Source organism: Suricata suricatta, chromosome 3 (assembly GCF_006229205.1).
Source record: "Suricata suricatta isolate VVHF042 chromosome 3, meerkat_22Aug2017_6uvM2_HiC, whole genome shotgun sequence".
Classification (NCBI taxonomy): Eukaryota; Metazoa; Chordata; class Mammalia; order Carnivora; family Herpestidae; genus Suricata; species Suricata suricatta.
In genome coordinates, this window is record NC_043702.1 from 130,425,785 (window position 1) to 130,439,014 (window position 13,230).

Genomic DNA, 13,230 nt, shown 5'->3' on the forward strand with positions numbered 1-13,230 from the left:
AGAGGAGGAAAGTGTTTGAAGACATGAGTTGGGAGAGGTAGGGAGAAAGAATGGAGAAATTCAGAACGAGTAAATTATTGAATTAACAATGGATCCTTCGCGATAGCTCCTTTGACACAAGAATGTAACATCTGCAGGTATCTTCAAGATTTCGAACTTGGACGTTTCTTATACCTCAGGAAGCAGTAATTAGATCCAATGACAATAACTCAGTTTACAAAGAAATGGAAGGGAAGAGTAAGACTGTTTTATTTCCTTTTCCAACTTCAAAGGTGAATTAAGTACATCCTCAAGATGTGTCTTAACTTGTGTTTCCAAAATGTAATACCATATAATGATTTATAGACTGATGCCTGGCCAAATAATTTCTTCACTTTGGTTTCTTTTATGTTAAATAAAGATGAAAGATACTCTACTTAATTATTATTTAAAAAGAAACAGGAAGAAAGAGGAAGCTTCAAGTTATCTCAAAAGAAAGTTGATACCAAAAAAAAAATCCCACTAGGTCAGGAAATTGATGGACTAGGTTAAGAGGATAAAGCATAATATTTCACAATTTCCATCAGAAATAAGAGATGAAAAATCATTGTTGAGTAAAATGTAAGGACTCAGCACACATTGGCCCTCCTGCAGTTCTCACGTCTGTTAAATGTACAACTGTCACCATATCATCAGTTTTTCCCAGAGTTTATTATGTTTATACAATAGTAGAATCTGGAGCAATGAGAAAAGAAAAATGGCTCAATTATATGGTGAAAATTTTGCAAACCCAATTTTAACACTGTCACTCTGCTTTTTGTCAACAAAATCTTCTACCTTGGTAACTCTCTTTAAGGAAAACACTGGTGTGTACAATTACCAGTAACCCCTTCATAATATCTTTTCTCACACAGGAAATAAAAAACCATCTCTCCTGCCTTTTCTATTCGAGCAAATGTATTTCCTAGCAACAGCTAGCCTTCCAGTTTCTAAAAAACATAGGGGCACAATTTCTCCACTTTGAAAACAAAATAATAACATTATGAGGATTATAAAAATACTAGTTAACATTTATTTGCCACTTACCCTGTACCAGAACTTGTTTGAAACATTTTATATTCATTATCTTATTTAATCTTATAATAAGTTTCCAAAGAAGATAATCCTATTTATCCTTGTTTTACAAATTAGGAGACTGGAGTTTAAAGAGATCATGTCACAAAGAAATATAGAATTCCTATCATTCAGGATACATTTATCTTTAGGTAACTGAATACTCAATTCTAACAGGCTTAAGCATAAAGATCATTTCCTTCCCTCTGGAGGCTGAGCTGTAGGATGGGATTGAGTGTTGATTTAACCCAAAGGGTTTGGCTTTTCTTAGTTCTTTACTCTCCCTTACACTTGTTTAATCCCCAGAATTGTATGAAGACGCCTACACAAGGTTAGGGATTCTTGTCCATACAGGTTAATACCTAGAAGAGAACTTTTTAAGATGACCACAGTTAAATTCCTCTAGAGTCTCAGGTGGTCCAAAGTAAATGAGATGATCTTTCTTGAACCAGAGGTGAGGGGGTTGGAACTGCCATGATGGACAGATAAATTAAGGCTCACCCTGTTAGCACCACACTTCAATTTATAAAACTGGACAATTTTAGCAATGCTTCCCTTTAGTCCTATTCTGCCTAAGCTAAATTTCAAGGTCAAAATATCAGTGGGTTAAATTCCTGTTATGTATCTATATCTATAATCTTCTGCAATTTATATCAAATTCTTATAAATTGTTATTCTTGTAAGTTACTTGGTTTTTATCAGAATTATTAAAAATTATTAGGACTATATGCATCACACCATTTATTTAATAACTATAGTGTATATCTCTGTAGGGCTTATTTTCTACATTTAAGACAGTAATAATATTTTCAATTTTGTGCATGTCCATTTTCCCTGGGGATGTGGATATAAATGGGAGTTACATTTATGAGACCCACCATGTTATTTTCTAGCTCTGGGGCCCAAGTCTTAATAAAGTCTGATGGTTCTCTCTAAAAGTTTATCCAGTTTGTTTTGGGAAGCTCCAAGTTGTGCCTGACTGCTTACAGGTTTGAACAGTTGTTCTTTCAAATGCCCTAGGTGCCGGTCATGTCTCTTCTCACTTCTCTTCTCCAGTACTTTCTGCCAGGAACCACTATGTCCACTGGGCATGCCATCTTCTGCCCCATTTCTCTGCAAAAGCCCACTGTCACTTTTAATCTGGAACTTCACAGTACCCTAGGCAGGTGGTATCCTCACTGATGCAAGAGATAGTGACACTTTCCTTACTTATACCTTCTATTTTTGCTGATGATATTGACTGTACCCCAGAGTCTTATACAATTCCAGATTAAAAACAACTACAACAGGGCTTTCCTCCATTAAGGTCAAACATAGCCTATGGGATGGGATAAGATAAGAAATCCAGGTCCTGTGAAAGTCTTACACTTCCCCAATTCTTTTCTTCCTAGGTTCCCAAATTCTCATGCAAATGTTCATATAAGTAATGGCTTAAGGATTCCCCCTGTAGTTGTCAGACCCTGCCCAGGCATTTCTGAATCTCTACGATGGACAAAATATAGATGCAAGTCATAACCCTCTTAAGACTGTTTCTTCCAACAAAAACTTTTTACACTAAAATAACCTTCCAAGTTTGTATATCACATGTTGATAATATTTTTGCTAGATATTATTCTAGAAATTTGCAATGCCCTATTATTTCCACCATGATGTAATAAGAACTCTTTAGGTATAAGAAGAATTACTGAACTATTTCATTCAAGACATAAAGGAATCTGTTATGAAATTAATAGAACTTGTATAGATAATAGTAACCACATCAATCAAACGTGAATTATGCCCATGTAAAACTTTATCTTAGTATTGACATGCTCCTAGAAACTTAAGTGGAAGCTAAATAAATAAATTAATTAAAAGTAAATAAAGTTCTTGTCACAGTGAGGCCACAACAAGGTAACAGAAAGGAGAAAGAATTGTGACAGACATATCTCAAATGCTTTTTAGAAAATACCAAGATTTTCTTAGTATATAAGTTATAGATTTTATTACCATAAAAGATTTTAACTACATAAGTTACTTACAGTTTTTTAGTTTTAATCTTAGAGATTAACATCATTAGAATTTTGCTCCATGACTAACTTTTTCATATTCTGCTTCAGTAAACACTCATACCTTATTTTACCAATTACCCAAAAATACAAATTGACTCTACTAAACAAGAACTATAAAAATTTCTAATTTCTGCTGAATGAATTTTAAATACATTTATGTTTAAATCTATATAATATATCAGTAGAGAACACAATGTAGAAACTAATACTATGTAAATCTATGTTTCTCCACATTGGTTTAATACTTTTATTGATCTGTGGACTGGGCGGGGGGGGACATCTCTTTCCAAACTATTTCTGAAATCAAATCTGTCACCATTAAGTTAGTCTAACTAATTTTGGTAAGGTAGTTAATAGTAAAGTAGACCCACTTTATTAAACTGACCTCATTAACTTGTTTTTTGTCCAGGTGGAACACTTGACCAGAACTTGTAGAGGCGATTTCTTCATAGACTTTATATCCAATATGGTCCCTGTCATCACAGTCTCCAGTGAGCACAAATACAACCTATATTTTTTTCAAAAAAAGAAGACAATTTAAAGGGTTTTCATAAATCAGCATGTATTTATTGAGTACCTGTTATGTGTTGTAGTAAAGTGGAATATATATATTATATATAGATCATACTTATATAAGATACATATACATACACATACATATGTCTGTAATAATACCATACAGGTATAATATAAACTATATACTATATATATATTCCTCCCTATATCTATGCATTTTGCAGAAGAATTTGAAGTTCCTCTTACTTAAGAGCTGGAGCTTAATCTGTCATCTCCCAATCAAAGCATGGACATGAGATTTGCTTTGGCCAGCAGCCCAAGGCAAAAGGAACATTCTATCAGTTCTGGGGCTACATTCAAGAGGCCTTGTATATTTCCACTTGGTCTCTGGTGCTTCCGCCTTGGCCATGAAAGAACATGCCTAAACAAGCCTACTGGTCTCAAAAAAAAAAAAAGGTTGGAAACTTGTGAGGCAGAGCTAAGTCACCCCAAAGATCAGCCTAGATAAGTCAAACCCAAGCTATCCCCAGACACACAAGTGAGCAAGCCTCACCTAGATCAGGGGAGCCTGCAAGTATGTTTTAAGCCACTGAGAGGTAGAACAGTTTGTTACATAGCAATAGCTAACTGATGCACTGAGTAACTCTGACTCAGACAAGATTCCAATAAGAGGTGATATTTAAGACACAGGCCTTCTTTGTAGGTCTATGTTCTTGCCAGTTCTAGGGATAAAAAGGGAAGAACTTTCATTAATCCCCAATCATTTCCTCTCTATATTAAAAAACAAAGTCTTAATATGTACAAATATTACAAATATACATATCAGAGGACATATATACAGATCAATAGTTGTAATTATTGATATCTGCCACAAAAGGTATAGACAAAGAGGCAAGACAACCTCTCAGGTCCCATACAGGTTTACCTTGTTTTACTGCACTTTGCTTTATTGTGCTTCACAGATACTGCGTTTTTTTCTTTACAAATTGGAAGTTTATGGCAACCCTGCCTTGAGCAAATCTATCAGCACAATTTTTTTCAATGGCATTTTCTCACTTCATGTCTCTGTATCACATTCTGGTAATTCTCACAACATTTCAAACTTTTTCATTATTAGTATATTTGCTATGGTGATTTGCGATCAGTGAGCATGACTTGCTCAGATGATCGTTAGCACTGTTTGGAAATAAAGTATTTTTAAATTAAAGTATATAAATTGTTTTTCTAGACATGATAATATTTCACACTTAAAAGAGTATAGTACAGTGTAAACAAAACTTTTATGTACACTGGGAAGCTAAAATATTCATTTGACTTTATGATGATATCTGCTTTATTGTGGTGGACAGAATTGAACCTACAATATCTCCAAGGTATGCCTGAATTCCTTCCAGCTGTATTCAGATGGCAAATCTGGGGGCCTGATTTCTACTCACTTGTGACTGTTTCTGTTGGATAAGCTGTAGCACCTCATGGGTGAGCCGATAATCCTTGGACCGTGCATCAGTGAAGACATAGATGAAAGACCCAGGAAGAGAAATTTCCAAGGCAATTTTTATAGCTCCAATACTCATTTCTGGACAATCACCACCACCCTGTTAAGGAGCAGGGGAAAAATGCAATTATTTTAACAACAAAAAAGAAAAGAATATTTTAGTTATGGTAAGTTGCTTGAGAAGCTCTAGAACTGAACGGGTTCTCTTCACATTTATTTTCCACTGCACTAATCACTTCAGTTGCCAGGAGATAGAAAAGATATCGAGTGAAGATAGAAAAACCTGTATTTATGGATAAATTATAAACTCCCCCAAAATACACAAAACAATAGAAATTGTTATATACCTTTTACCTAATTAAATGTTGATTCACTTTCCCATTCCTTTACATGACTATTTCATGACACCCTTCTTATCTTATCCTTTATTTGATGACCTTGTTTCTACTGTACATCAGAAAAGATTAGCAATCAGAAGAGAACTTTCATGAACTCCCACCATAGTGTCTATGAACCTACCTGTAATAGCAGCCACACGCCCTGCCTCCACTGTGAAGGACTCATCTGAGCACAGCTAAGGCTAACTACTCACATGTGCCTAATCAAAGACAGCTCCTGTGACTGTCCCCTTTCTCTATTCCACTGCCGAACATTCCTCCTTTACTGGATCATTCCGGCCAGCAAACAAACATACTGGTATATCTCCCATACCTCAAGTTTTTGCTCAAATATTACCTCTCAGAGAAGCTGTCCACCTCCATCTTATATAAAATACACCCTCTTTGCCACACTTTTCACTCTGCTTCATTTTTCCTACTAACACATGATCTCTGTGTTTTATTTCCTACTTGAATAGACTCCATATATTTTCCTAAACATAGTCCTCACCCTAAGAAGAATTCTTGTCACATTTATTTCATTCAAAATTATGAGTTTGTAGATAAAAATATAAATAGGCTGTATTTACAGTTTTATATATTTTACATTTAGAATTATTATCCTTATGTTCCATGTCATCAATGTTCTTCAAAATCACAGGATTTGGGGCCACCTGGGTGGCTCAGTCAGTTAAGCATCTGCCTTCTGCTCAGGTCACGATCTCACAGTTTTTGAGTTTGAGCCCCGTTTCAGACTCTTTGATGATAGCACAGAACCTGGAGTTTGCTTCAGATTCTGTGTCTCCTGCTTTTTCTGCCCTTCACCCGCTGGCACTCTCTCTCCCAAAATAAACATTAAAATAATTTTTTAATCACAGGTTTTAATGATTGTATAATATTCCATTATATCCATATTCCATAATTTAGTCAACCATTTCTCTACTGTTTTTTTAATGTTTTATTAATTTTTGATACAGGAGAGACAGAGCATGAGAGGGGGAGGGGCAGAGAGAGAAGGAGACACAGAACTGGAAGCAGGCTCCAGGCTCTGAGCTAGCTGTCAGCACAGAGCCTGATGCGGGGCTTGAACCCATGAACGTGAGATCTGACCTGAGCCAAAGTCGTAGGCTTAACCGACTGAGCCACCCAGGCGCCCCAACCATTTCTCTACTGTTAAACATTAATGCTCTTTCAAATTTTCCTCTATTACAAATATACAAATACAAATCTATTTTATTTTATGTGTATATACAAAATGTCGATTACTTCCTTAACATAGACGTCAATAACTACAGGGCCAAGGGAATGTACTTTCAACCAATATGTTTTGAGCAATCAATAAACTCCCAAACACTCCATTAGGATTTAAACATACGAAGATGAATAATGAGCTAAAGTATCTTGTCCTTAAGGAACTCATGGTCTAGAAAAGATACTCAAATAAAAAACAAGACAGCTTAGGGTTATCTGGGGCAGTGGGGGCAGGGTGCTTGTGGTTCTACAATCCACCAGAATTCAGTAAGTAAGAGCTCTTCCTTAAAAAGAAATTAATTACTTGATGAAAGTGGTATCATTTTTTCTTTAAACTCTGCAGATTGTACTTGATCCTCTTACTGGGGCTTTTCCCGGGCTCCAAACAGTCTTAGGCTGTGATACAATATCCTGAGCACCATAGTTCTAATCACGCTCAAAAGAACCCAGGCTTTGAACTGTTTATACTGCAGCTTGGCTTCGTAGAATGAGTCCGGAAGTCTTCCTTCCATTTCTATTTTTTGGAATAACTTGAGAAGGATCAGTGTTCACTCTGCTTTAAATGTCTGGTAGAATTCCCCTGGGAATCCATCTGGCCCTGCACATTTATTCATTGGGAGATTTTTGATAACTGATTCAATTTCTTCACTGGTTATGGGTCTGTTCAGATTTTCTCTCTTCCCGTTTAAATTTTGGTAGTGCATGTGCATTTAGGTATTTGTCCATTTCTTCTAGATTGTCCAGTTTGTTGGCATATAATTTTTCATAGTAATCTCTGATGGTTGCTTGTATTTCTGAGGGATCTGTTGTAATAGATCCATTTTCCTTCATGATTTTGTCTATTTGAGTGTTCTCTCTTTTCTTTCTGAGGAGCCTAGCTAGAGGTTTATCAATTTTGTTTATTTTTTCAAAAAAACAACTCTTGGATTCATTGATCTGTTCAGTTGTTTTTGTGGATTCTATCTTGTTTAATTCTGCCCTGATCTTTATTATTTCTCATCTTTTGCTGGGTTTGGGGTGCTCTTGCTGCTCCCTTTCTAGTTTCCTTAGGTGTTCTGTTAGGTTTTGAGTTTGCGCTTTTTCTAGTTAGTTGAAATAGGCCTGGATTGCAATGAACTTTCCTCTTAGGACTGCCTTTGCTGTGTCCCAAAGAGTTTGGATTGTTGTATTTTCATTTTCATTTGTTTCCATATATTTTTTAATTTCCTCTCTAATTGTCTGGTTTATTCAGTCATTCTTCAGTAGGGTAGTTTTTAACATCCACATTTTTGGAGGTTTTCCATACTTCTTCCTGTGGTTGATTTCAAGTTTCATAGCATTGTGATCTGAAAGTGTGCATGGTATGATCTCAATTCTTTTGTATTTATGGAGGGCTGTTTTATGACCCAGTAGTGATCAATCTTGGAGAATGTGCCATGTGCACTTGAGAAGAAGGTGAATTTCCTAGCTTCAGAATGCAGAGTTCTAAATATATCTATTAATTCCATCTGTTCCAGTGTGTCATTCAGGTCCATTGTTAGCTTGGACAAACTGAAGCATCTTTCCTTGCTTTGAATCCCACTCAAAACTTACAGACTAGGAGTACCATTACATTAAATGAGTTGGAACAGAGACCCAACTATTTAAAAAATGCTTCTAAAGTTAAAACACCTATCAAATATGTCACTTTCTTAATGGTAGAAGGTTGAATGCTTTGATAACCTGATATTCACTTCTGAGAAGAAGTCAGCTATAGACTCCCAGAAAATTTTACTGTTAATAGTCCTTCCTATTTTTGCAGGACTCAAATACTTATGTGCATTTTCATGACATTTAGTTTAGCAAATAATACTGTTCTCAAAAACTTGTACACTTGTATTTTCAGACTGCACTTATCTCCCAAATTCCAATTTTACACCTTCAACTGCTTATTAAATATCTACTCCTAGATATTCTATGGGTCTTAACAATTCCATGTGTCTAAAATAGAACTCATTATATTTTCCCCAATGATGTCTTCCCTATTTTTGTTAATTGAACCAGCTGCCTCCACATTCAGTTCAAACCTGAGTCATCTGGAGTCCTCCCTCTTCCTGCACCTAATCAGTAGTCAAACCACATTCCTTCTACTTCCATCATGAATTCATCCCCTCCCTTTCTCTTTACTTCCTACAATTCACTCTTCTTATCATTGATTTTGTTACAAGTATAGCCTCCCATCTAATCTTCTGCTCTGCCTGGCACCAAACTTTATTTTTCCTGCAGTAAAGGACTATCTATATCATGTTCCTATTAAAATCCTGCACTACTTGTGTTGGATTATATTCTCTTCCTAGTTTCCTATCTCTCCTACTATCCCTCTTCAGAAATTACTTCCTTGGGGCACCTGGGTGGCTCAGTCGGTTAAGTGTCTGACTTTGGCTCCAGTTACAATCTCACCCGCTCATGCTCGTGGGTTTTAGCCCTGCGTTGGGCTCTGTGCTGACAGCTCAGAGCTTGGAGCCTGCTTTGGATTCTGTGCCTCTCTCTCTCTGCTCCTCCCCCACTCGCACTCTCTCTCTCAAAAATGAATAAATGTTAAAAAAAATTTTTTTAAGATATTGCTTCCTTTAAGCTAAGACTACTTCCTTTTCTTTAAGTATCCCTCTTGCTTCACATAGTAATGCTTTAGTACTTTCATTCATCTTTCTACTGCTCCATCTCCACTATCAATACTCCTCAAATATACTTCTTCACTCTCCAGATGTACTTTGATATGCTTTACATTTCAATGATATAGCATGTTTTCCTCTACTTAATAGTTAGTTGGAAGGATTATCATGAGCAATAAATGGCCTTAAATGGGCATTTGTTGCTAGGGAAATATGAAATAGCTTCTGGGCACATTAATAAATTTAATATATTGCATAGGAATAATTTTTACTTGAGGCCAACTTTGCAAATTCATAAAATATGTCCTGGACTGATCAAAACGTTCCTCAACTGTGCCTGACATCATGCACCTGAGTGTGAATCATGGTATGAAAATTAGCCATTCCACAATCATCTGTTTAACAGCCAAGTACACAATACAGTTAGTTACATGGTAGTATAATCTAAGGAAAAATTAATTGTCTTTAGCTAATTGATATCATCTAATATCAAGGGATTAGGAGAAAATGTCTATGAACCAAAAGTCAGAACTGCTAAGAAATCTCCAGGGATATATACTACAAATGACAAAAATGTTATCTTGTCCAGTCAGTAAAGGACCATCTTTGTATTCAAATTTACTCTAAGAGGACCTAGGGATGCCTTAGTTCATCCCACAGCATTACCCAGGAGTAGACTCTAGAGATCATTAGAATCTTTAGAAGTTACTTCAAATGAATTCACCCCATTGAGATCCTGCCGTATCTTCAGATTCATACTAAAACTTGAATGTAGCCCTAAAAAAAAAAGTGTTGAATTGGAACGTCTAAGTCTTTAATTATTGTTTTTTATCCTATAAATTTGAATAGAATAGTTTAAAACCACACCTTAGTAAAAACCTATTGATCAACAACATTTTCTGTTATTGGAACCACCTTATTCTCCTGAAAAAAGCCCCTCTGTGGAACACTGAACTTCATATATAGTGAGTTTAATATTGGTTAATACCCAAAGAGGTGAGGAGTTGACACAGCTGTAACTCCACAGAGAATTTCACCAATATAATTGCAAAAGAAAGGCATTCATTTACTTTCTTGACTCTTATATCATACCCTCAAAACAAAGAATCTGACTTTTATGGACAAACTAATAGAAAGTCTCAAAGCAGCCAGAAAATTGAGGAATGTCAAGTCAAAAGGAAACATTTTGACATATGAATGTCAGAAACCCGTACTAGATGTACTTTCCTATCCCTTAGGAGTGATTTGTGTAGTTTAGTGGCTTTCCTGCTGTGGAAATCAGTGTCTTCTTTACGTAAAAATAATTATGCTGCCCTGAATTTCACATTTGCAGACACAGATTATATTATAATCATATTGATTCCATTCTGATTAGAAATTATTCTCAAGAATAAAACTCTTCTTTTAGCAAAATAGTACAATATCTCTAAGTGATTACCGTTTTGCCTATACTAGATTCGTGGATAACTGAAAATTAAAAATAATTGTTAACTAGTAACTTATATCTTAGTGAAACTATCTACCTCATTATGGACATAGGTTCTTAAAAAGAAAAATAAGGTTTTTTTTTCCAAAAGAAGATAACATATGATGTTATAGCCTTATAAAAACTCCCTATCTGATATCTGAGTTTGATTTTCTAATAATTTTAAAACATAAATAATCACTAAAACGATCTAGACAAGGAATATGTTAGATATGTGCTGTCCAATACAATGACCACTAATGAGCCTTGGGTGGCTGTTGAGCATTTGAAATATGGCATGTGAGGCTGAGGAATCAAATATTTTATTATAATTAAAACTTAAATTAAAAAAGTACTAATTTTTCATATTGATGACATGTTTATGTGACAATAAATTTGATATACTGAATTAAATAAATAGATTATTAAAATTAATTTAAACTGTTCTTAAAACTTACATATGTGGCTCACATCCTATTTTTGTTGGACAGCACTGCGTTAGAATGATACTTGGTTTGGTTTTGCAGGCTTCATTCTAGACTGTCATTTGTAAGGTTGTTGCTTTGCGCTAAAAGTCTTCTATGAACTTTGCTTTCTGTCAGAAGTTATTAAAAACAAAACTCAAGTAGTTTTAATTTACTAAGGCTCAGAAATCAAGCGACAATCTTCTACAAAAATCTATAAATTGTTGAATACATTGAAGCTTTCCCACAGGTTTGCTAATAATGTTTCTCAAATCATTATTTGATCTTCTGATTCTTAAACTTAGTTTGGGCAGAACAGGACTAAAGAGAACCATTGTCAAAATGTCCATGTTTATAAACAAACCTCACAAAGTCAGATACTTCAGATTGATCTGTGTCAAATTCATGTACATATTTCAGAATTGGGGGTAATGGGATTGTTACTGAAACACTAAAAACAAACTGTTTTACACTGTAGTTCCAAACTGTAAAAGTGTAGTTCTTTAAAAAGTCTTAACATTTTATGTTTTGATATGAATACCAAATGGGGAAAAAATAAGATAATATTCCATAATACTTCTATAATGGAGACATTTAGAATTAATGAGCTTGAATCAGTGAAAAGCCTCTTTAATTTAATTGACACTTTTACTGCTAATAAGATACCCTACTTTGTCGTAACCCGGAGGCCGGGTCCGGTGCTCGTCCCCGGCGCTCCTTGTATTGACTCAATGGATATCTAAGCCAAGCACTAAGAGAGTATTGTCACATACACTATGGTATTTACTCTTTATCTCAATTGATGATGTAGGTATCATTTCTAGGATACATGTTATTGCCAGAGCACTAAATCTTTAAAATCTCCTTCCTAGGGTCATATGACTACTAAGTGAAAGAACAGAGATTGGAACTCAGTTCTGCCTGGCCTGAGTGTTTATGCAAACTCCAGTGAGGTATTTTACTACTTTCATCAACCTCTGTGACTGCAAGCAAGTAGCTTGTAAGAGAAAGTTAAAAGCAGAGGGGAAAAGATTCTCACTCTTCCAGATGACCACAAAATATTGTACATTCTTCTATTGTAGCATCTGCTGAGCTCTATTATTATGTTTCCTCTCACTAGATCTTTATTCCTTGAAGAATTTAGTAAGCAGTCCATTGTTGTTGGATGAATGAAGGGATAAATGAATGAATAGTGAGTGTATGAGTGAATTAGATTGTGCAAACCAACCTTGACACCATCTAGGCATGCTTTCTGTGTTCATCCTGAGCTTTACTCAAGCCTAGCCCATTGCATTTCAAGAAATATAATTCCAGAGCTAAGTCTCCTGAGGTACAAGTACTTTTATATGTATACTCTTAGTGGTATACAAAACTCCCTCAAGCTCTCCTATCTCTGTATCTCTCTCTGTCTCTCTGTCTCTCTCTTCCTCTCAATCATGGCATGCTGCCAGGTTTAAGATTTAACAAAAGAAAACAAACATGGCTATGGAAACGTATCCCCTAAAACCACATAAACCTGCACACGTACATGACAATGTAACTGACTGTTAGCTCTGTGTTTTTACTTGAACTCTGAGACTGAACTTACCTCTATCAGTGGGCATACTCTTGCTCAGTATTTTGATATGCATTCTATCTTTATAGTTCTACTGATAGCTACAATTTAGTAAGTTGCCAAGGATACTTCAGATAGAAAAAAAATGTGTACTGGAAAAACAGAAGCATGTGACCTTTCATAGTAAATGTCACTCCTGGAATTAAAGAAAAAAAACCTGTAACCTCAGAGTTACAGTGATAATTATGTTAAAAAATAAATTCCTGGAAAGCAAGATAAAATAGGAGTAAGCAGAAATCTTATCAGTCAAGGGAGTAATAAAACAGAAATTATC

At 35.3% G+C, this 13,230-nt stretch overlaps 1 protein-coding gene across 1 annotated transcript in view; it reads right to left on the bottom strand.

The window, feature by feature from the left end:
• The window catches only part of HMCN1 (hemicentin 1), a 436,837-nt gene that overhangs the window by 311,674 nt on the left and 111,933 nt on the right, over positions 1–13,230 (bottom strand). The window contains exons 3-4 of the mRNA XM_029935183.1: positions 5,096–5,254; positions 3,529–3,651 (exon numbers count right to left, since the gene is read on the bottom strand). Coding sequence (XP_029791043.1) covers positions 3,529–3,651; positions 5,096–5,254 — 282 coding nt within the window. The remainder of the gene's footprint in view (positions 1–3,528; positions 3,652–5,095; positions 5,255–13,230) is intronic.